Genomic DNA, 25354 nt, shown 5'->3' on the forward strand with positions numbered 1-25354 from the left:
CTTAGAAGAACCTCAAAAACTGTTTTAATCACTTTTTCCTGCCAAAATCAAGTGGCAAATTCTAATACAGCCATGTATAGCAAATGGTGAAAGTTTCTTGATATATTCCTAAGATCCTGATCTCAAACAACATGGAAAATATTATTGATATCTTTATCCGTTTTTGAGATATAGTAGTTCAAATTTACCTTGCTTCTACACATATGTATGTAAATTCTGGTATGAGGCAAAATCTAACCACACTAAATTGCTCAAATTTTAATGGTATATTCTCTAAACATTTATCTACAAGTGCCATCTACCCATTTTCAAAAATTTTTATTTGTTCATGAGTGGTTCCTTAGAAAAAAACCCAAAAAGTGTTTTTTTGCCATTTTTTCGTACCAAAACTGAACTGTGGCCTCCAAGACAACTATGCACAGCAAATGGCTGAAATTTTTACAATATATTCCTAAAATCCCAATCTCAAATGACCTCAAAAAGTTTATAGACACCTACATTTATTTCCAAGAGAGAGGTGTTGAAATTTACCCTACATGTACACATAAAATAGGCACGTAAAATCTGGTGTGATGTGGAATCTAAATAATAAATTACTGCAGCAAATTGCTCAAATTTTAACATTGTATTCCCTAAGCATTTATCTAGATGGGCCATCTACCCATTTAATGAGAAATGCCTCAAAAAACATGGATTTTGGCTACCAAAACCGAGCTGCAGATTCCAAGATGGCTATGCACAGCAAATGAGGTAATTTTTATGATGCAGTCCTAAGATACAGTACAAGTCTTGAACAACCTTGAAAATTTTCTTGATATCTTCATCTATTTCTGCAATACAAAGGTTCAGAGTTACCCAACCTGTATGCATAAAATACAAACACAAAATCCAGTGTGAAGCAAAAACGCAGTTTGTTGAGTGATGCAATACAGAGAAATATACTTTATAGTGCCTCCGTTATCATCAGAAGCTATAGTACTGAAGCACATGCAAAAATTTTGTGCACATAAAATCCAGTCTGAGGTGTGAAATTAGTTCTACATGATTTCAATTTCACATAAATAAACAATTAAAATTTTGCTGACCTCTTCAGTTCTTTTCATATGAGTGACATGCCCTGTTGTGGCAGAGAAAAGAAGGAAACCAGAGAAAAAATGCTATCAGAGCACATAAAAAGGCAAATATGCCCATGTTTAAAAGACTGACTGAAAAGTGGGGTACCAACTGCCTCATTCTACCTCCCTCAGCACCATTAATAGTTTTCCCAAAAATTTTGGCATGTAGACAGACATATTCATGCTCTTTTATGTTGGGAAAGAAGGAGACAGTGCCAGTGGGAAAGAAACGGAAAATTTATAAACACTGGAGGATATTAGACCACGGTTGCAGTGTAGAAGGAGTGAGGAGACAATGGCAGTGTGAGAGAAAGAGAGGTACACAGTGGCAGTGGAATATAGTTGATAGTGCGAGAACAGTGCTGTGAAAAGAGTGAAGGAAACAGTGACAGTGGAAGAGGACTAAAGAGAAGGAGAAAGTGGAAGTGGATGAGAGGCAGTGATAATAAGAGACAGAGTTGTTACAGTGACAATGAGGAAGATAGTGACAGTATGAAGAGACAGCAGCAGCTGAAGGAATGAGTATGGTAGTAGCAGTAAGAGACAGCAAGAGGACAGTGAGAGGAGGCAGTAGCTGTAGGACAGAAGAGAGGAGACTGTGGCTGTGAGACAGTGTTAGCATGAGTGTGTATTAGTGTGTTTGTTGCCTAATTTTGACAAAGGCCTTACTGACTGAAAGCTATATTTGTGACAGTCTTTTTATTGTGCCCGTCTGTGACTCAGCATCTCTGCTATATGGCGAGTAACAACTATCCTTTTCACAATATTGTTTCATTCCATCCTGGATTTTCCATTGTTTGAAAGTCCTCATAATGTTTTACTTTGTGCACTTTGAATCTACAATGTCATTTCGAACAGAACTATGCGTAAGCTCAGTACATATGAAGAAGGTACTCATCATACAAAAAAAGACTATATGCATAGTGACCAACACAAAACAATGAACAAGCTGCAGATCTAAATTTAAACTGCTAAACATTTAACAGTAGCAAGTGTTTATATATACAGAATACTAGCACACACTAAGAAAAACATTAGTAATATTAAGAAAAATGAAGAGTTTAATCAACATGACACATGACACTGCTGTAAACAGAGAGCAGTACAACACCAGACAAGTTGCTATGACAGAAGTGCAACATATGTGGGTGTGTATGTATTCAACTGCCTTTGAAACAGTATCAGCCAAATAAAGGACATTAATACCTTTAAGCAGACAGTCGGAGAAATACTATTTTATTTCTTAAATGAATTTTAAAGGAGTTTAGGGCAAGGAAAACCCAAAAATGTGTTGAAAGTGCGGTGATGCACTACAGTGCATGCGAGCCTTCCACCCGTCTGCTTCAGCAGCTGGAAACAGCAGGCATCATGCAAACTGGCTGTGAGCATAGTGGACCTACGTAGTGGAATCTCTCTCTGCCATGCACTGCCTTGCTGCAGCTCCATGGTTTTTCAGGAGAGAAGCATGCAATGGAAAGTGCTCCCTGACCACTTCCCACACCGATGCTGAATGACCGACATGTTATCCTGAGTGAGACAGGTTTTATAGTCAGTGTCAATTTTGTTGTGTGAACCTGAAGAAGAGACTTGCCATGAGGTGAAGTAACAATATTCTGAACTTGTATTGGTGCAGGGAAGACAACACTGGTGAGTCTGTACCGCAAGCTTCGACTGAACAATGATTGCTGGCATCTGCAAACCTTACTGAGCACCAGTGACGGAGCTTTAAATTTTTGTTCATATGGACTAATTTGATACTGATGTCTTCACACCACCTCCTCCAGCAGTTTCACAAGATCAATAGGCTAGTTCCGCATCAAGAAATTCCTGGTAACAATTTATCCTAGCGGATAGTGTGTTACATGTCATCTGATTGCTGAAGACTACCACATGCAACTCTGCAGATTTTTTTCCTTTTTTCTGCATTGTCACCATGATCATACAAGGCATGCAAACCTCAACTGTGAGACCCAACACTGTTACTATCGCAGTTTATGCTCAGCGTCTCAAGTGTAGTGACATGATGCACCCTTCGACTAAACAGTTCAATGCAAGGCATACTTGTGAACCCTTAGTTTTTATTCCTTGTACTTGCTTATGTGTAGTATCACTGTATATAATTTTTGACATTTACAATTTGTTACTTTCCACTCACTGCAGCCTTGAGTTCAGTAAGACTACTGTGTTCTACAGGAATTATTCCCCTGTGTCCCCTTTTATTACTATATAATATTGCTGTGTAATTGTTCTCCAGCTGATTTTTATGTAATTTTTTATTCTGTTCCATCAAAGGAACTGGAAAACCAGAAAAGCAATTCCTGTGTCCTGTTCACGTTTTGCCCACTAATACCCATATGTACTAGTGCACCATAGGTAGCTTATGTCTTCAAGGTTAGTAATGAACGTCTTTCCCATGTTGGTGATCCTCGACTGAATCGCCCCCACCACCTGCTTACCGCTCACCACACCGGGTCATCTAAGCTGCTCACACAGCTCACAGATGCCACCACTGCGCAGGTGCACATACCCTCTCCCACCCCTCGATCTGCCTGTGCCACCCTACAGTTGCCTCCTTTCAATGCGCATGACCCGTGCCTGCGGCTTGCTTTTGCAGAGGGATATTTGCAGGCTCTTCCATCACGAATGACACAACACAATTTGCACTTCCTATCATGCAACTGGAACCATCAGTCACCAAGGAGGCATGTGATATTTTTCCAAATCTGCCACAGTGCAGCAAATTTGATGTCCTATGTGCTCAACTCGCAAAGTTACTTGCCGTATCAGAATTGCAGCACATGCATGCACTATTTTCACTGGAGGAGTGTGCAAACAAGCAGCTCTTGCAGCTCCTCCTGTACCTCTGCACGCTGGCAATGCTTCCCTGCAGGCTGCTAATAGCAACTTGGCGTGTGCCTTTGCCCACTGCAATGCATTAGCTGCGCATGAGTTTCAGAGTACTGATCCAGTGGCCACCACTGTAGACAGGGTTTTTAAAGGCCTTGACCCTCAAATTGTCATCGGTGCCTTGCACAATCACAACACCCATGCAACTGACTGCACACTCATGCAACCAACAGCATCCCATGCTCCCCCAGCCCGTGGACCGTCTGCAGACATGGCACAGCTAACTGCCAAGATGGTTAGCCAGATGGACAAGCTCACTATTGCTCTGGAGTGCATGCACCTGCCCCACACCATGTATTGCCTGCCTCCACCTAGCGGTGCTTATGATTGCCAGCGCAGATGCACCCAACTCCCCCTCCTGATCAGTTTATGATGGCCATGGTGCGTGTGGGGTCAGTGAATATTGCTGCTACTATGAGCATTTCTACAAAGACACTGCAAACTGCCATGCAGCATGTGTGTGGGCTCCAAACGCCAGCTGCAACTGTCAATAGGCACACCTGGCTGCTCCAGGATTTCACAGTACCTATTTGGTCATGATCGTAGTAATATCCGTTGCTCAACACCCTACCTCCTCGAGAAAGGTCCGGACTTTTCTGTTTATCCCTACTGGTTACTACCCTCTGCTGACCACTGTTCACCTCCCCCCCCTCCCCTACTCTTCACTGTAGCTAACGGCTCGGTCATCAACCTAGGCCTCAGTAGGGTTTTCCCATGGATATTTACCATGGCCAGTGTTATGGACCCCATCCTTGGCATCAATTTTATTTTTCATTAGAGCCACCTCCTTGACCTGGCAAAACCCCGTATTCTCAAAGCCACCTCTCAATGATCTACACTGTGTCAATCTCGCCCCACCACCATTTTCTCCATCAAACAGCTCTCCTACTCCCGCCTTTCCGCCAACCTCCTTGCTACATTCCTTCCTCCTCACCCCTCCAGTTCTCCCCATGATGTTCACCATGACTCTTGGCTCTACTTTCCCATGATGCCCGGGCCACTAGGCAGGCCGAGATTAAGGCATCGCTCACTGCAGGTCTGCTCTGCTCCTCCAACAGCCGGTGGGCTTCTGCGCTACACCTCACTAAAGTGCGCGTGTATCCCCCACCTGTCTGCTTCAGCAGACGATCATTTGTAGTGAGAAAACAAACCTAAGTAGTGGAATCACTACATGCCGTGCCTGCCTTGCAGAAACTGTAGAGTTTTTCCAGAGAGAAACATGTGACTGGAAGTTCTCCCTGAGAATCCACTGACCATTGTAAGCATGATCTAATACTTCTCATGCTTGAAATTGAGTAATGCACTGGCCAAACATCATGCTGAAACCACATACTTTGTTGAATTTCCAAGGTAACAGCACCAAGTAGTATTGGAAGTTCCTGGTTCAAAAAATTTCAATATTTGATTATATTCAAAGTGTCTTCAATAAAATAACAACCAGTGAGTTTGTTCCCTATGATTCTACACCAAACATTAACTGACCAAGGATGTTTATGTTTAGCTTGTCATCATCTGTATATTGAGGGGATTAGATTAGAAAATGAGACACTTAAGGGAGTAAAGGAGTTTTCCTATTTAGGGAGTAAAATAACTGATGATGGTCGAAGTAGAGAGGATATAAAATGTAGACTGGCAATGGCAAGGAAATCGTTTCTGAAGAAGAGAAATTTGTTAACATCGAGTATAGATTTAAGTGTCAGGAAGTCGTTTCTGAAAGTATTTGTATGGAGTGTAGCCATGTATGGAAGTGAAACATGGACGATAACCAGTTTAGACACGAAGAGAATAGAAGCTTTCGAAATGTGGTGCTACAGAAGAATGCTGAAGATAAGGTGGGTAGATCATGTAACTAATGAGGAGGTATTGAATAGGATTGGGGAGAAGAGAAGTTTGTGGCACAACTTGACTAGAAGAAGGGATCGGTTGGTAGGACATGTTTTGAGGCATCAAGGGATCACAAATTTAGCATTGGAGGGCAGCGTGGAGGGTAAAAATCGTAGAGGGAGACCAAGAGATGAATACACTAAGCAGATTCAGAAGGATGCAGGTTGCAGTAGGTACTGGGAGATGAAGAAGCTTGCACAGAATAGAGTAGCATGGAGCGCTGCATCAAACCAGTCTCAGGACTGAAGACCACAACAACAACAACAACACCATACATCAAAATCATTTCAACTTCTTCTTCTGTTGTTGCAACGGCCATTGTCCACTTGCATTTCTGTTGTAGAAAGGAAGGGTAGATGCTTTCAGTTCTTCTTCTGAAAGAAAAGTGGGCTCTGACCGAACTGCACTGCCTGTTACGGTAAGTCATAGTTCACTACGCAGCAACAGTGGCATGTCAAGCATTCCCCTGCTCAACATATTGGAGGAATAAGAAGTTGAGAATGGGGTTTCCCATGCAGTGTAGAGAAGGGGGGTTGATTGAAGTGTCATTGGGCAGCATTTTGAAATATATGATTCTCCCCCCCCCCCCCCCCCCCTCCCATGTTAATTTTTCCTATTATTAGCACCATCAATTGTAAAATGGAAAAAAGTTTCAGACAAAACTTATGTGTTTTTTCTGTAGAAACTGAACTCGCAATAAAAAATGGGGGTTCCCATTTAAGATTCAAAGTTGCCCTCACCCCCCAAACACACACACACACACACACACACACACACACAAACAATGAGGCTGGGGGAGGGGGGGACAAATCTGGTATCATTTGATGTATGCCTCTGATACAAACAAATTTTAATTGAAATTGTTTATATCTGATGTGTAGTTTTTGAAATATTCCAGTGTCTTCAGATAAACTGAACACCCTGTATAAACATACAAGCAAAAGGAAATATGCAGTTTGTCACAACTGAATGCTTAAATGCTTTGGCTATGACTTTGAAACTTGATAAAGTACCTCAAGATTTAATTCATGGGGCAACCTGTTGCAAATCTATTTACCTATCTGGCTATGGCTAGTTCTCACTTATTCATAATGGAAATTGGTTTTCTGCTGTGTGTTATCATTATGAATATCTTTACTAGTGAAAAAATGCTCTTGTTGGAGCACAAAAATGCAAATATGTCCCTCTTTAAAAGATTCTGACAAAAAAGTGGGAAACCAGCTGCTTTATTTTGAGATGCAAACATACATGTTCTCTTTAACACATAACATTCTAAATTATTTAACCCAGTCTCTCTTTGTAGTTAAGCCTTCATACACAACATTTACATATCACTGCCATTGTCTGTATGCACTGGCAGAAAAAAATTACAACACCAAAAAGTAATTGACATAGAGTAATGAAATTTGGGACTATATTTGTCTGGGAAATATACTGAAGTGATTAACATTGCAAGATCACAGGTTAATGTAAGGATGAGATAAGTCATTACAAATGTAAACTGCTGGTATATTAATAACCAATGTAACCACAAGATTGTTGAGTGTGAGCTTGCAAATGTGCATGCATTGTGTTGTACAGGTGCTGGATGTCAGTTTGTGGGATGGAATTTCATGCCTGTTGCACTTTGTTAGTCAGTGCAGGGATTGGTTAATGCTATTTGTGTATGATGCTGAGTTGTCATCCGATGATGTTCCATATGTGCTCAATTGGAGACAGATCTGATGATACAGCAGGCTAAGGCAACACCTCAGCACTCTGTAGAGCATGTATGTGAGCAAGTGTTATCTTAATGGACAACATCCCCTGGAATGCTGTTCATGAATGGCAACATCACAAGTCAAATCACCAGACTGACACACAAGTTTGTAGTCAGGATGTGGAGGATAAACATATGAAAGTGTTCCTGCTGTCATACGAAATTGCACCCCAGAAGACAATTCCAGGTGTAGGTCAGGTGTGTCTAGCATGTAGACAGGATGGCTACAGGCCCTCAACTGGCCTCCTTCTAACCAACACATGGCCATCACTGGCACCGGGGCAGAACCAGCTTTCATCAGAAAACACAACAGACCTCCACCCTGTCCCCCAATGAGCTCTCACTTTATGCCACTGTGGTCACAAATGGTAGTGGTTGGGGTCAGTTGAATGCACACTACAGGACATCTGGCTTGGAGCTGTCCTTGAAGTAATGTTTGTAACAGTTTGTTCTGTCACTGTGATGTCAACTGTTGCTCAAACTGCTGCTGCAGATGCAGTACAATGCTCCAGAGCCACACACCAAACACGATGGTCTTCCCTCTCGGTAGGGCCACTTGGCCATCCAGAGCTTGGTCTTCTGGTGACCATACATTCTTGTGTCCACTGCTCTCAACAATAACATACACTGGCCACATTCCTACCAAAGCTTTCTGTAGTATCACAGAAAGAGCATCCAGCTTCTCATAGCCCAATTACAAGACCTTGTTCAAACCCAGTGAGGTGTTGATATCTCATTGTTGTCCAATTACAGGCATTCTTAACTAACATCAGCTCACTATTGCAGTCTCAAAGCTCAATACCATTACAATGTGTATTTCGAGCAAACCTGATTTGCATCCTCATAGTGGCACTGCTAGTGCCTCTCTTATGCAACTGGTGTAAAATCTGAACAGACATCATCTTTCAAATATGGAAACACACCTACTAACTTTCTTTTATGTTCCACAACTCCTTCTCAGTGTTGCCTTTTTTCAGTAGTGTTTGTCTCTCTCTCTCACTGTCTCCTTTTTCTCCCATTGATTTACTGTATGTCCAATTGCCACTGTCTCCTTTTGTCTTTTTTTTACCATTGGCACTGTCTCTGCCATACCTCAGCAGGTCAAAAATTCTTTGGGGGGTCAACTTTTTTCCACTATAGCCACATGTTTAAAAATTCAGGCCAACATCTGCCCTCCCCTATACCTACATGTTAAAATTTTCCAGTCAGGGAATGTTCAGACCCCATGCAAACCTATGTATGATCTTCATTCATCTGTATTTTTCATTTCCACTGTCTCGTCTCTCTTTCTCTGCCACTGCCACTGCCTCCTCACTCTTCCACTGTCATTGTGTATCTGCTACTATCTGTCAGCACAAAATAGTCAGAATATGTTCACATGCTAAAATTATAGGTGAATGTCAGACTTTTTTTTAAAGAGGAACATATTCACCTTCTTTGTTTTCTGACACATTTTACTTTCATACATAAAACAACAAATAAGTACACATAGTATAAAATTAATACAAAATCTTTTGCTTTACATTTTTTTGTATACTTTACCCATCAATTGCAATTACCAAAAATACATGGCTCATGATTTGTATCTTGAAAGAGTAAAAATCTTAATAGAAATATTTTACTGAATTTGCAGTGTTTCCAGTTTTGGATAATTTTTGACAGTCATTTTAAGTTCTTTTCATGCATTTTAAGACTCTTCCCAGCCCATTTTTTTTTGTCACTGTCGCACCACTTTGGCCATATTTGTATAAGTGTGAAGTGTCCATTATACAGAGACAGAGCATCAAAGTTTTATTGGTGAAAAAATTCTGACTAAAAACATAGTTTGGTGACCTCAGAACCCTTGTGATGGCCCTTGAACCTTTGCCATGTGGTCATTACATCAGTTGAAATTACATTTATGCCTCAGATCAGAAATTATGTGCATATTTTACATGCATAAGCACAATAATTTTAACCTCTGGATGTCGGTAACTAATAATAATATCCAAAAAAGTCACAAGGTTCCCTCAAAATACCACTTTAAGGACATATGGCAAAAATTTTGATTTTTTTTGTGTAAATAGAAATTATAGAAATGACCATCCTCGCAGTTAGCACTTTTTGCACCCAAAAATCATGGTTTTACAGTTGTATCTTGATAATGGATACAGACTTTCAAAAATAGAAAAATAGCATTTCTAAATGAATGTGTAAAGAATGTGCAGTTAAAATTTGAGCAATTTGGTATTGTTATTTATTTAGATAATTGTGGCCCATGGTGCAAAAACAGCAAAAAATCGGTTTTTGCTGTTTTATGTGTAAGTATGGTAACTTTGAATCTCTGGATCTCAGTAATGGATAAAGACATCAAAAAAAGTTTTGAAGATCTCCAAGAATAATGTCTTAAGAGATACAGTAAATATTTCATGGACCTACCATGAATGGAAATTACTGAAGTGGCCATCCCCATAATTTGTACTTTTAGTCCCCAAAACCCATAGTTTATTGGGGTTTTCTCAGGAGCCACCCAAGTTTCATCCTAGACCACACCTAATCCATTAGAACCAACCATTTTGCTCAATTTTTCTGGGCTGGAGGAAGTATGTAATGTTTAAATTTTGACCCAGTATAATTTTGACCCAGTACTGTAGGATAGCTACAGTACGCCCATTCTTCCAATAGGTGTACAAATGGTCACTAGGCCAAGGGCTATCCAAAACACTTGACCTGTGTGACCAATAGAACCTGAGCCATGACCTCTGAAAAACTGCATTTTCACATGCAGCTTTTTGGAACATGTCAGTACTGTGCACTGGAGTGTATGGACTGATTTCTGTGGCACAGAATTGTGAAAATGAATTTAGATGTTTTTAATCAATGAGTAGTCATTCCATATCCTCATTAAATTTTTATCACTTTCTGAATTATGGGACTTCTAGTTCTACGTGCCACTTTCTAGTGGGTTTTTCACATTTCTTTGGCTGTAGTTCCACTCTCCAAAGTTTTTTTGAAGAGTTCAAAATGGCTAATGTGTTATAAATTGTAAGTGGTGTGCTTTATGTGTAACAAAGTATATAATAATGAACATAATCAGTGTATGAATGTATAATACGGGTAGATATAAGATCTACTCATGAAGTGGCGGTAGGAGGAAAAACATAAAAGGTGTGGCAACGCCCAAACTTTTGGAGTCAATGGCTCACTCTTCTGGCAGAAGTATTAGAGGGAAAGGATGAAGAATGAAGGACAAAGATTAGTGATGTTTAAAAAATGGGAAGTGATAAGTCGCCCAGAACACTGGGGTCAGGACTAATGGACAGGATGAGAAAGAATGACTGATTTTTGATACCAGAAAACCTAAGGACTTAAAGGTGGAAATAAGATAATAAGCAAGACAGAGATTACTGAAAAAAACACAGTGAAATAATCCATAAGAGCAGAAAGCTAAGTGCGTTTTAGGTGACAGACAGATGGGTGAGGGAGAGGGAGATGATTATTACTCTACCTTCCACCTTTAAGTTCTCAGGTTTTGAAATGTTGTCAAGTGCAGTACCAACAATTAGTCTTTCCATCTCATCCCATCTGGTAAATCTCCCCAGACCCAGGATTCTGGGTGACTTTTCCATAACTCTTCCCATTTCCTAAGCTTCACAAGTACTTTTCATTCATTCTTCTTCCCTACTTTCAAACTGTTCTGTGAGAAGACGGAATCACTGGTTCCAAAAGCTCATACATTTTCACATATTTTATTTGTTTTCTCCTGTTGCCCATTGATGATCAGCTTTTTTTATGTATACGTATTATAACATTGGTAATAAGGCATTCAAGCACAGGAAGTGGCCCCTCCCACCACCCCCCTGCCAGCCACCACCCATACACACACACATACATATCTATAGTTTCTCAACAGTCAGTTATAATTTTTCACTATTACAATATCGCCACAATCATACATCACTTGGTATTGGGGCAGCCACAGATGTAGTAATCCTTTCTACTATTAAAACAGCAACAGCCACCAGAAACTGATTTATTAATCAGTCAGTCACAACTATTTTCATGCCCATAAAGTTATATTTTCGAGCGAAAGTTAAGGTTTGCCAGGTTTTCACCTGAAGATGTGACTTCATGGTCATGATGACACTAGTTGTGACTGAGTGATTAATAAATTTTTTCCGGCAACTGTCACTGTTTTATTAGTACTAACCATCACAATTAGTTTTCTCTGATTTACAATAATGCTTGCGTAAGTTATCATATTTCTTTTAAGTGGAAATACAAATTTAAACATTTCTTTTGATTATTAATTTCATATTTGATTTTATCTGACTAATATTGGGCTTCAGCACTCAACCACATGGATTCAGCGATTCAATATAATTTTAACTTCATAAGCAATTTCAGTTTCTTATCAAAGTCACAGTTTATGTAAAATTTTAGAATTTACGTGATGTAATCAATGAAGTGCCTTTTACTTGCACATTTTTATCACACATCATTAATGTCACCAATTACAAAATCTAATTTACAAAATAAACTGAAATTTGTAGATAAGCAATACAAAGTGCCAATTATCTAGTCAAAACCATATGACAGTGCCAAAATGCTAAAAAAGCGAGCTGTAGTTTCAAGAAATATGTATGTGTTGGATCCTTTCCTTAACCTAGGATCAAACATATTGCATAAGCAAGACAGTTACATTTTAATACTCCGTCTGACAGGTGTTGAGGACACATATAATATTTCACATACAGTTCAAGATTTTGAAGATGATTTTTAATATGTGTTGACTAGTACAAGCATTCCAAGTTCTGTTTCAGTGCATTTTCTTCCTAATTTTATGAAAATATTTGCTAAAAGCACTGTGCTCCTCATTTCACTCTGATGGTTCCATTAATAAAGTATGTAGTTCCATCAGTACCTCATTAGGTAAAAAAGTTAACAAATTAGCAGTATGGTAAACTGCTTGTTGAAAACATCAGTCTGATGTCTTGAACTGTTTTTGAAACATCTCTGGTACTCATGTTACGTGGAACATCCTGTTTATTTTTACTTCCCTGTAACCACTACTTTCGGAAACTCAGGTACATATTATGTAAAATGCAAGAACAAGTTTTACTTCATCAGAAGTAAGCATTAACAGCTATTTTTTGATTGCAGAAAGAGAGTTTATAAGAATCTAATAATGTTTTTCAATAACTCTTTTGACAGTGGCTGCGTTACTAGCCTAAAGATTTCACCAAATCTACGCAAGAGAATGAAACCACCAAAGAAAGGACCACAGATTGAGCCAAGAGAACTTGAAATAATGAAACTGGATAAACTGCTGTCATTTGTACGGGAGCCTGACAAATTAGTGCCACCACCAGATGTTCCAGATATAGACTATTAAAGGCAAGCTTGCTAAAATTCCATTCAATTTATGATGAAAAAAGAAATTGTGACAAAAACAAAGTACTCTACCTATAATATTTCTTTCTAAGGCATATGTGTGTACTGTGATTATTTTACTTAAGTAATTCAGGCACAACAGAAAATTGAAAGACGCATGTAGTTGATAGTTGCCTATTATTGCGAGATTCCAACTTCATCCATGTTTCTACTTGTCTTGCAGATAAGTATAGCTTGTTTTCATGTATCCACTTGACTACTTTACAACTAATAATTTGGGGCATCAAAGATGTCTACTGCACTAGTGAAAATATGTGTGCCTGTGTGCATGACATGGATAAGTTCACTCTTGCAACATTTACTTTCTTTTTTCGTCACTCACTAAAATCTGCAAAAATATTATTGGTGGGAGGAAGAGTGTGTAAGAGAATATTTAGCCATTGTCTCTTATTGTTTCGTCACTTGTATACTAAAATCATCTTTTTCAGGGCAGATTAAAAACGTGAGTGCTACTGAGACCTGTGACAGTACCATTTCCTTTTGCATAAAGCATTCAGCGCAACTCAGTACCTAAGTGCACTTTAAAAAATGAGTCTGGCATTCAACCAACCACTACTTTCTTTAGTTTTTGCATCAAAATTTACCCAAAATGGAAAGTGAATCAAGTGGACAGAAAACATTATGACATTTTTAAACAGGGAGATTCATGCAAAAATAACTAGATTAGCAACCAGACAAAAAGGTGATTGTTGTTCATTTTCCTTTGTCCTGCATCAGTGAAGTGTCAGTATGGTTATAAACATATTTGGCATGGTTAACATAATGGGTGGCCAGATATCCTTCCTGTCACCACCCAGTTACTCACTGGGATGGAATGTGTGCACCACAACTGTCTGTGTGTAGTGTTATTGATGTAAAGGTGAGCAAAAGTTTTCTGAGTGTTTGCAAATCATGTAACTGATGTGGGACTTGGGTACCAGCTTGGTTTTCATCTAGTGGGATGTGGGAAACCACGTAAATACCACATCCAGGCTGGGTGACACACTGACCCTCATTGTTAATTCATTAGGTGGATTCATTCTGCAGGTGCACACCTTCCATCCCGGAGGCTATGCTTCAACACACACAGTTATCTGGGAGGGTCAGACAACAGAAAGTGTATGACTGAAAGTAAGCTGCTACACTCCTTAATTAAAAATATTTTTTTCCATTTCACCTTGTGTGGAATGTTCTGGATAACCAGAGATACAATTAGGTTGTATGGGGACAGTTGCATTTTAATTTACAGTGGAACCTTGCATAGTGAACATAATTCATTCCAGAATCTTACTCATAGTGTGAAACAGTCTTTAAGTGAAACAATTCATCCCATATAAATTAATGTAAAGCACGATAGTGCATTCCACGCAGAAAAAGTACGAAAAGTTTTATCTTATTCATGCCATTTATTCAAAGAAAATTATACATTCAGTATTATTATTATTCACGTCACATAACTAGTTCTTTTTTACTAGGAAGCTATCTATACTCATTTGTTTCTGCCAATGCTTGAATACTTGGTGAAAATTTGATGCAGCATTATTATCAAACATATTTGTAGTGTGCATCGCCACTGCTTTATTGGGGTGATGATTTTCAATGTACAATGCAACTGATTACACTGCTTTCAGCATTTCTCTTATTCCACCAGAAGATTGCTATTTTGCCATTACCTCCTCCTCCTCTGAACTCATCTCCACAACTTACTGCTTGTGAAACACACTGCAACTCCATAAACTCTTTGGTGGTCATTTCTTGGCTGCGACCTTCCACAAGTTCATCGATGTCATTGTTATTCACTTCTAGTCCCATGCTCGAGGCCAAAGATACATTCTCATTGACTACAGGCTCCACAGGTACTGACTCAAATGCCTCAGAGTCAAATTCAACAATGCACTCCAGCCAAAGCTTCTTCCAAGCAGAAGTGAGAGTTCTCTTGGTAACCCCTTCACACACCTCTTCAATCATCTTGACATAGGCAACACGCTGTGGATGCTGGTTCTTCCATTAAACTTCTCAAACCATCTACGGCTTCCCTAAAACACTTCTTTCACTGCTGATGATCCTGCCGTCTTCTTAATAAGGTCGGAAAAATCATTCTCACCTTCTCATAAATGATGTTCTCGTTAATAGTGTCATTTTGCAATTGATTTACATTTATCCATATAAGTAGCAATCTTCTGACATCATCCAGAATATGGAACCATTGTTTAGACACTCTTGTCACTCCCTGTGAAGCATCTGTTACCTTAATCTTGTCCTTGTTCTTGAGGATAGTGCAAATAACTGACATAGACCGATTGTATGTGCATGCTAAATCAGCAGCACTCACACCATGTTCATGTTTTTCAGTTATTTTATGTGTCATTTCTAATGTCATTTTCTTTCTCTTATGGTCATCTTCTTGGGGACATTTCTATGAAGATTATTAAAATTTGCATTAAAAAAAACTGTGTGAACGCAAGTTGAAAACAATGTGTGGTGGTGGTGATTAGTGTTTAACGTCCCGTTGACAACGAGGTCATTAGAGACGGAGCGCAAGCTCGGGTTAGGGAAGGATTGGGAAGGAAATCGGCCATGCCCTTTCAAAGGAACCATCCCGGCATTTGCCTGAAACGATTTAGGAAAATCACGGAAAACCTAAATCAGGATGGCCGGAGACGGGATTGAACCGTCGTCCTCCCGAATGCGAGTCCAGTGTGAAAACAATGTGTGATCACAGCCTGCATTAAGATGGTAGCAGAAAGAGCACTAAACCCAGACTGCAGTACATACTAAAGACATTGTTCATATGTCATGCTGACAATGAAAGGTGTTCATATTGTTGATTGCATGCAAACAGCTGGTGAAGTCACACTAAATTGTCATCACTTGTTATGCAAAACATCGTTTGTTAAGTCAGTGATTATTTTTACAACTTGATTTGCTTGTTATGTGAATTGCGCATTATGGGAGATGCTCATTAAGCAAGGTTCCACTGTATTTTTGAGAAAAAAGTGTAAATCAGATGGTAGCTAAAAAGCCACACACCTGATTCACAGCAAACAGTTTAGGCTTTAATATCAAAAAGACTCATATCTCAGATAAGTAAAAATGAACTGCTACCAATAGATCATCCACTAACTGAAACACTGTCCAGCTGAACAAGTCAGGTGTAATGACACTGTTCACGTTTACGTCGCACTTCACTTAGCGTAGACCGGGACTGTGTCCTAGGCATGCCCGATGTTAACTGACTGGGCACGGCCCGTGCTGCCGGAGTTGTTGTTGTTGTTGTTGTTGTTGTTGTTGTTGTCATGCCGGCAGAGGTCGCGTCCGAATTCTCGCGTTCCCTCTGGTGGACGGGACTCTACTTGCGGCAACTACTGTCCATGACGCGCCGTGCCAATGTGTGCCTCCCGCGATCTTTCTGGTGGCTACTACACTCCTCCTCCTTCGGGGGGTGAAGCCACTGTGTCGGAAGGTGGAGCGGCGGGCAGGAGCGATGACCTCAACATCCATTGGATGGCCGGAGTCGAGGGGATCTGCCAACCCTCGAGCCGGAACCTTTGAATACGGCTGGAAGTGACCCACACGAAGAGGCCCCCGTCATCCCACAACCGGAGCCCGGGACAGAACGGGCGACAAGCTGTCGAACTCCGGACCCTGTTCCACCCCGGGATGGGCAAGACCCAGTGGCGGGGACGAAGGGGAAGGGACGACCACAGGTGAACCAACCTCCTGAGAAACCGGGCCTGCTATGGGGGCCGGCTCTCGCTGGGGCATCTCGAACGATGGCGATGCCGGTGCTGGAGCTACTGGAGGCTGCCAAGGCTGAGAACCATCGCAGTGCGGCAGAGGCAAAGCGGGGAGAAGAGGCAACATCCCCTGTGAAACCAACACAGGTGCTGGCAATGGGGAAACCAGTGTCCTAGAGGGCGGAGGGTGGGTGCCCGAACGTGGACGTAGCTGATTTTGGTGACGACGTACCACCCGGTCCCCCGCCTGCAAGGTATAGAGCCGGTGGCTATTTCGGCGCAGGACCACCACTGGTATCCAACGTGGATTGTGACCAAACCCACGGGCCCAGACCGACATACCCTGTGGAAAGCCAGGTACTCCGTTTTGTGAAGACTGGCGAGGACCAGGCCGGAGGAGGCGCAGCATAGTCCTAGGCTGACGCCCATGGAGGAGCTCTGCGGGGCTGCGTTCTCCCATTGGTGTGGTCCGGTATGCTGTCAAGAAAAACGTCAATGCTTCCTCCGCAGGAAATTCGTGCACATACTTTTTCATCTGCGTCTTAAATGTGCGCACCATGCGCTCGGCTTCCCCATTCGATTGTGGATCAAAGGGGGGAGAGCAAACGTGCCGAATACCGAAGCGCCTACAAAAATCCTGGAAGGTCTGCGAAATAAACTGCGGTCCATTGTCTGAGACCAGGGTGATTGGCAGACTTTCCACAGAAAAGATTTTTGCTAGTGCCTGGATTGCAACTTCTGAAGTGGTTGAGGAGCAGCAAACCACATATGGGAATCGGGAATAAGCATCAATGACAATGAGCCAAAAACCGTTGAGAAACGGGCCCGCAAAATCGATGTGAACACGTTCCCATGCTTGGGTTGCCGGCCATGAAGAGAATGCTGCCCTGGGAGATGCTTGTTGGCTCGCACACTGGGAACAGGCGGCCACCAAGTGCTCAATTTCTCTGTCAATATCGGGCCAGTACACATGTCTGCGAGCCAAGGTTTTAGTACGGGAAACACCCCAGTGCCCCGCATGTAATAACGTGAGGACCTCCCGTTGTAAACTTGCAGGAACAACCACGCCAGGAGCTGTATCATCGGTAGCCAGAAGGAGAACGCCTTCCAAGACCGAGAGGTGGTCCCGTAGAAGAAAATAATTACGAAGAGGGTCCGAGGCCCGGTCCGGAGGGCGGGATGACCACCCCTGGTGAATGAGGCGAACTACTTGCCGGAGAACCGGGTCAGCTGCCGTTTCCCTGGCGACTCGAGAACTAGTGATCGGGAAGCCATCAACCGCTTGGCGGGACGCCTCATCCAAATGAAAACACATAATCTCCTCTCGATCGAACATAGGATCCGGGCCCACCGGAAGACGGGAAAGAGCGTCGGCGTTGGCATGCTGTCTGGTAGGGCGAAAATGAATGTCATAATGGTACTTAGAGAGGAGCAAGGCCCAGCGCTGTAGTCTGTGGGCCGCCCTATCCGGAATCTGAGAGGCGGGGCCAAATACCGATATTAACGGCTTATGGTCAGTGATTAACTGAAACTTCGTGCCATACAAGAAAGGGTGAAACTTGGTAACAGCGTAGACAATGGCCAAAGCCTCTTTTTCCACCTGGGAGTAATGGGCCTGCGCGAAACTAAGCGTTTTAGACGCAAACGCCAGTGGCTGCTCGGAACCATCTGCGTTGCGATGGGCCAGGACCGCCCCCACCCCATACTGCGAAGCATCTGTAGCCAGGACCAACGGCTTATGGGGATCAAAAGTACGGGCTGACGTGAGGAGGCCCTTCAACGAGGTGAACGCTCGCTCGCATGCAGGCGACCAATCAAAAGGAACACCCTTGTGCAGAAGGCAGTACAGGGGGTGGGCTATAGTGGAAGCCCTGGGAATGAACCGGTGGTAATAGGCTATCTTGCCTAAAAAAGCTTGTAACTCTTTCAGCGAAGCGGGCCGAGGAAAGTTGACGATACCTTGGACCAAACTGCCTAGTGGCTGGATACCGTGCCGAGAGATGGTGTAGCCCACATACTCAATGGATGCTTGAAAGAAGGTTGACTTATGCAGGTTGCAACGCAAGCCCACAGACCTGAATTTGAGAAAGAGGGTGTGAAGGTTGTGCAAGTGTTCCTTCGTGCTGCGGCCTGCGACAATTATGTCATCCAGGTAATCATTACAATGAGGAATTGTCGACGTGACATGCTCAAGATAACGCTGGAATATCGCCGGGGCACTGGGTATTCCAAAGGCCAACCGCTGGTATTGGTAAAGGGCAAATGGGGTGTTGACGACCGCCAACTGTTTGGAGTCCTCATCAAGTGGTATCTGATGATAAGCCTCCGACAGATCGATTTTCGAAAAATATTGGCCTCCCACCATGGAGGAGAACAATTCATCAGCACGAGGCAAAGGATAGGTATCCACCACCAATTGGGAATTAATGGTGGCCTTGAAATCGCCACAAAGACGTAATTTTCCCGAGGGCTTCCTTACAATAACGAGGGGGGAAGCCCACTCACTGGAAGAAATGGGAAGAATGACCCCTAGGGCTGTCAGCCAGTCGAGCTCTTCCTTTACCTGAGGGCGGAGAGCCAAGGGGATCTGCCTCACGCGTAGAAAACGCGGGCGAGCCGACGCCTTCAACGTTAAGTGAGCTTCAAAATCTGAAACACGCCCCAGGCCCTCCTCAAAAATATCTGGAAAGTCGGAGATCAAAGATTCCAATGATTGATAGGGAACGACTTCGGAGACCAACTATATGGTGTCAGCGATAGAAAAACTGAAAGCTGGAAAGGCATCCAGGCCAAAAAGGTTAGCTGAGCTCGCATCACTGACAACAATAAAAGTAATAGGCCGAGTGACTGATTTGTAAGTCACGTCGGTAGTGAATTGACCCAGTAGGGGAATGAACTGTTTACCATAATCGCGTAGACGCCGGTAAACTGGCGCCAACGGGGGCGATCCAAGGTCGGAATTAGTTTGTGCATTCAATAACGAAACTGCCGCGCCCGTATCGACTTGCAGTTGTAACCGGCGCGACCGAACCGACACCTCGATAAAGAGTTTGCGTGCCGATGTGTCGGGAGCCTGGCCCGATGAAACTTCCCGAATGTCAACGTCCATGTCCTCTGTACTGGCTTCCTTTGATTCTTTTGAGGCTGAGCGGCAAACTTTAGCAATGTGACCTTTTCTATTACATTTGCGACAGACGGCCCAATGCTGGGGGCACTCTGACCGATCATGATGTATATACCACGACGCACAGGACGGCAACAGGGGCGGGCGGCCTGAATTCTGTTTACGCGCCGTGCGGGAGCGGCCGTAACGGCCGGATTGTACCGCTCGCAAGTTGTCCACCCCTGACACAGTGGACGCGGACGCGCCGCCCTGAACCTCCGCGACATCGCACCATGCTTCCAGCTGTTGATCTGCTGCGTGAGAGACTTCATATGATTGAGCAATGGACAGGACTCCCTCGAGGGAAGGGTTTTCTAACTGCAGGCGCTAGCTGCCGCAAAACTTGATACAGCGAGGGAGATATCCAAGACAAGAAGAGAGCATGACATACCTCCGCATCGGCAACATGAAACGCCTGGAAATGCTGCCGAAGGCGATGTTCATATGCTTCCCAATCCTCCGCCGTCTCGTCATACGGGGGAAAGGGAGGAGGGAACGGCGCCGGAGCAGACCGCGTGGAGAGCAATGCCAGAAGCACTTGTTTCATGGTGGCCATGAGTTCCGTCTGCTGCGCAACCGAAACTCGCACCAAATCCTCCATGCCGTGGAGAAGCTGCGAAACCGGAACAACGACGCAACACGCGAAAGAACGACCCTAATCGTCGCCAATTGTGTAATAATACTGTTCACGTTTACGTCGCACTTCACTTAGCGTAGACCGGGACTGTGTCCTAGGCATGCCCGATGTTAACTGACTGGGCACGGCCCGTGCTGCCGGAGTTATTGTTGTTGTTGTTGTCATGCTGGCAGAGGTCGCGTACGAATTCTCGCGTGCCCTCTGGTGGACGGGACTCTACTTGCGGCAACTACCGTCCGTGACGCGCCGTGCCAATGTGCGCCTCCCGAGATCTTTCTGGTGGCTACTACATCAGGGTTGAGTCAACATGTGTTGTTGTTGTGATCTTCAACCCAAAGACAGGTTTCATGGTAGCCTGCCCTAAGCACCTTTTTCATCATTGCCTTAACTACTGCAACCTACCTGCACCTGAACCTGTTTATTTCATTCAAGCCTTGGTCTCCATCTACACTTTTTACCCTCCCACACTTTGCTCCATTACCAAATAAACTATTCCTTGATGCCTAAAGGTGTGTTTACATCTGCGCACCTTGTGGCTGGTTGCTGTGTGACTGCAGCTTGTCCAACGTGGAAGTAGAAGTGCCCAGTGTGAACAAAAGTGTGAATGGAAATGCTCGCATGCACATTGCTGAGGAAGATGCATGTGGTGCCCCCACTTGTGTGTAGGGCAAGCATAGTCACAAAGTGAGTAGGCACAAGGTGCACAGATGTAGTGAATTTGTGCCATGAAGCTCTTTTTTCCCAGTTATATTCAGTACCTCTTATAATGTAACATATCAACTTGGTTAAGCAATGTGTTGCATAGCATTTATAAACTGATGAATGATTATCACAACCATAAAAGTTTTATGTAAGTCATGAGTGTGCTGTTCAGAAGTTTGTTTTCTTTCTGTGCATATAATCTGTAAGAGATCTTTTCATCTTCCAGCAAAGGAGAAGTTGCAGGACGAGACAAAGTCTACATCAGTTAAGACATACACAGTTATTCTGACTTTGCAGTTCAAACATAGAAAGTCAGACTTATTAATTAATTGTGACCAAACATTTATTCAAGAATATAGTACATCACATAACATAATGTATGAAACACTTCATCTTGGTGAGGCAGAGCAGAACCAGAAGAAATACGATAAGAATTTGATGAGAGGTGGAAATTAATTGTTTTTATCAGAAAAATTCTCAATAAACAGATAGCTATTGTCATTAGCAATGGAGGTCAACAGCCATGATTATGCAGCAGTGCAAAAGCAACTGATAGCACTGCAACTTTGAGATTTGAATAGTCAAAGAACAATCATTAAATCTACATCAAAGAAAAAATTAATTAGTCCAAGAGTCAGAAGATCTTCATTCATAACATCAGAGGGCTTCAATTGTATCACGAGTCCCATGATGACTTCACAACTTCTGTCACAGACCACATCTGTGGCTCAACAACTGACAGCAACTGCTTCAGCTGTGTCAGCATCACAGACTGATGAGTGCTGCAAGAAATTCAGTGATCTGTTTCAGTCCCTGCTGAAGTATCTTTGAGTTTGATTGTAGTGAGGTTGATATTTGTGTTTTGACAAACAAAGTTTGTGGACATAGTACAGTGTCATGGCGGGCACTATTACAATAGTGAGCTAAGTTTGACTATAAATGTATTACTGCGTTTGTTACATGTCCATGATTATGAGAGGCAGGGAGACAAATGGAGACAAATGACAGTGGTTTAAACTTGTTAGTGTGGAGTTAAGTCCTGATACAAAGGAATGAAATGCAGATCTGAAAATGAGTTAACTACTAGTATGAAAACTCAAGGTATGAACTTGCAGCTGCAACAAAGATTAGAAATTAGAATTAAAAAAGGAAATACAAACAATCAATACCATAATCAAAATATCCACGGGTGTGCTGCCGGTCTATAGTGTCCAACGGGCACAATATTTCGGCGATCAAACATGTCGCCATCATCAGGTGAACTGACGAACTGAGCTCCTGTGAACGTGCCGGCACGGAGATCCGTACGCTATGGCTGCTCAGAGGGAACTGGGTTCGGTCGCGGCGGCGGCCGATTTAAATACCCTCCGCCCGCGGCGCGCTCCCTCCGCCGTCCGCGCCCCGAGCCACGGTCGCGCGGTGGAACAGATTGCGACGACGTCTGAGATGATGTCGGTGTGATGGATATTTTGATTATCAAATACGCCGGGAGAAACTCAAGAATCAAATCAATACCATGTTTGAGTGACACATCAAAGAGTCACATAAGATGAAGCAGGAAATACACAATAAAATGTTTCAGTCATAAACAATATTTTCCAATTTAACAGAGGGGTTAAATGCTGAGGTAACTAAACAGAGTTATTTAATCCATAATGTAGTGAGTGAGCAATTTAGAAATGTGGACAAGGACTTGAAGCAATCAAAAGTTTAGTACACAAACAAATAACAGACATACTAGCAAGGTTACAAGTGTCAAAAGAAAGCAAAGTTTTTTGATGTGTCTGCTATTTCAGGCTCTATTTTTGCTAGTTCAGAGGAGGAGGTAAGTGATATCAAACATACAGTACAAGAAAAGATTGAATCACACATTGACACTTCACTCTATCTTAGAGACAAATGAAATAGAGAGCAAAAACTCTGGGATGAATTATCCAAAACTAAGGAGTTAAAAAAAAAATCTTTGGAAAAGATGGAATATCTGTAGAACTGACAGTAGAAATGCATCTTGGGAGTGGTACTAATTTGTCCAAACAGTTCAAGCCAGATGGGGAGGTACACCCTACATACATCTTAAGAATATTTACTAAATCTTTACCAAAGCTATGAGATGATTCAAAGAGGATAGGTTTTGCACTAATTAATTTAGAAGGGGACATGTCTGGTTTAAATTTAAAAAGAAGTACTGGTCACCCAGTACTCAAGAATAATTTGTGCTTGAGTTATTTGACCCAGGGTATTATAATAATAGTTGGGGAGCTCGTGAGAAATATGCTGAGTGGAACTTGACAAGGGATAAATACATGGACAATCCAATAGAAGAGAGTCACTCGGTTAAAGTATTAGTACATAGATTACCTTATAATGTAAGGAAAGGTATTTGGTATCAAGGTTGGTTAATAGTTAATGACCTGTTAATGATTGTTGAAGATCTGCATACATTAACTAAAGAATATGTGGATTATGCACCAAGTGGCAACCGTCAATCAGATAATGACCCTAAAGAAAAACTGAAAGTAATTATTGCAAAATAAAGAAGAACAATAATGACAGACAAAAAAAATCCAGTGAGTAACCAGTCCTTCACATTTCCCACAAATAATATAGATAATGCAGGTATTTGTACACCAACAGACCATTTGATCATGAGCCAAATCGTTGGTAAACAATTAACCTTCGGGAGCCAGGGCCAGGAGGAAGAATATCAAGAGGAAGAGGAACAAATCTATTATAAAGGGAAAAAGTTTTGATAGGGAAGTAGACATTCATTTAGTTTCAGGGACTGAGGTACCTTTAATAAGACAAGAGTTAATGTTAAATATACATCACGAATGTAACTGTCCAACACTCCCAGTAAATGGACTTTATGTGGTTGCAATAGCAACTAGTAAAGGGAGACTTTTAAAGGAAGAAACTCAGTTACCAATAACCATTAGAAATTTCCATTTTCAGCAGACTTTGTTGATTGTACAAAATCTTAATGTGCAGGTACTACTTGGTTTAGACTGCCTGTTTGAAAATAAAGTCTCGCTCAATTTTAATGCAAATAAAGTTATATGGCAACAGATTAATTAAATGTATTTATTGAGGATCTTTTAAAAATAAGCCTGTAGATTTTAAGCAAAAATTACAAATGATGAAGTATGTTAACTTAGTAGTTACAGCCAATATACCATATATTCATGCCCAGAAGTTGAGGGCCATTTTCCTTTCATAGGATATGATGTGGAGTTTTTCTTTTCTACACCAAGTAGAACCTTGAGCTTTCATTAGGCTCTAATTCTACTCTCTGCCTTGCATACCACTTTAACATTGGATGCACTCATATGTTTTGAGCATTGTCATACAATAGAAGAAAGTGTCTATTGTGGAATTTTTTTTAAAGTTATTGTTTGACTTTGGAGATCATTCTTCTAAACTCCACAATATAGTGTGTAATGGTTTGTGGTGTAAAGTAACGTGGTTCAACATCAAATTCTTCAACAAGATGCAGGTATTATTATTGTTTGGCATGCAGAAGCAACAAACAATAATGTGGCTTCAGGGAAGTATGAAGCCACAGAAGCCAATGTTCAGAGGGGCGAAAGGTCAAAGGATGTCTGAAATATGTGAAGTTGACTAGGAAAGCTTCCACTGGCTCGCAGAGTGGATATTTCACAAATATTGAAATGGAAGTAGTGACATTTGTGCACAAGAACCTTAAAGAAGGAATGGCAGTTTCTCATGAATTGTCACAGAAATACAGTGTTCAATTTAAAGACAGCTCTGTAGGATAACAATGATGAGGCAATGCAATGGACTTGTGCTGTGACATCGAACATCCCTTGCTCAGAGTCTATGAGCATTGTATGTGGAGCAGTTGGTCATGTGTTAGTGACATGTTACAAGACTGAGAAATGAATATGCTTACCTCTTGGGGAAAATCAGAAATGCTGACAAGACTCCTATTAACTTTGACATACCATCCAGTAGCAATGAGAAATCACAGGTCATCCTGGAGTTGTATGTGCTTGCTGAAGGAACACAGATGTGACCCTA

The 25354-nt window shown here is 42.0% G+C and overlaps 1 protein-coding gene across 1 annotated transcript in view; it reads left to right on the forward strand.

Annotated features, from left to right (window-relative positions):
• The window catches only part of LOC126484717 (dynein intermediate chain 2, ciliary-like), a 312565-nt gene extending 299526 nt beyond the window's left edge, over positions 1 to 13039 (forward strand). Inside the window, exon 11 of the mRNA XM_050108313.1 lies at positions 12859 to 13039. Within this exon, the coding sequence (XP_049964270.1) occupies positions 12859 to 13039 (181 nt within the window). The remainder of the gene's footprint in view (positions 1 to 12858) is intronic.
• The last annotated feature ends 12315 nt before the right edge of the window (positions 13040 to 25354 follow it).

The sequence above is a fragment of the Schistocerca serialis genome, chromosome 6, assembly GCF_023864345.2.
Source record: "Schistocerca serialis cubense isolate TAMUIC-IGC-003099 chromosome 6, iqSchSeri2.2, whole genome shotgun sequence".
Lineage (NCBI taxonomy): Eukaryota > Metazoa > Arthropoda > Insecta > Orthoptera > Acrididae > Schistocerca > Schistocerca serialis.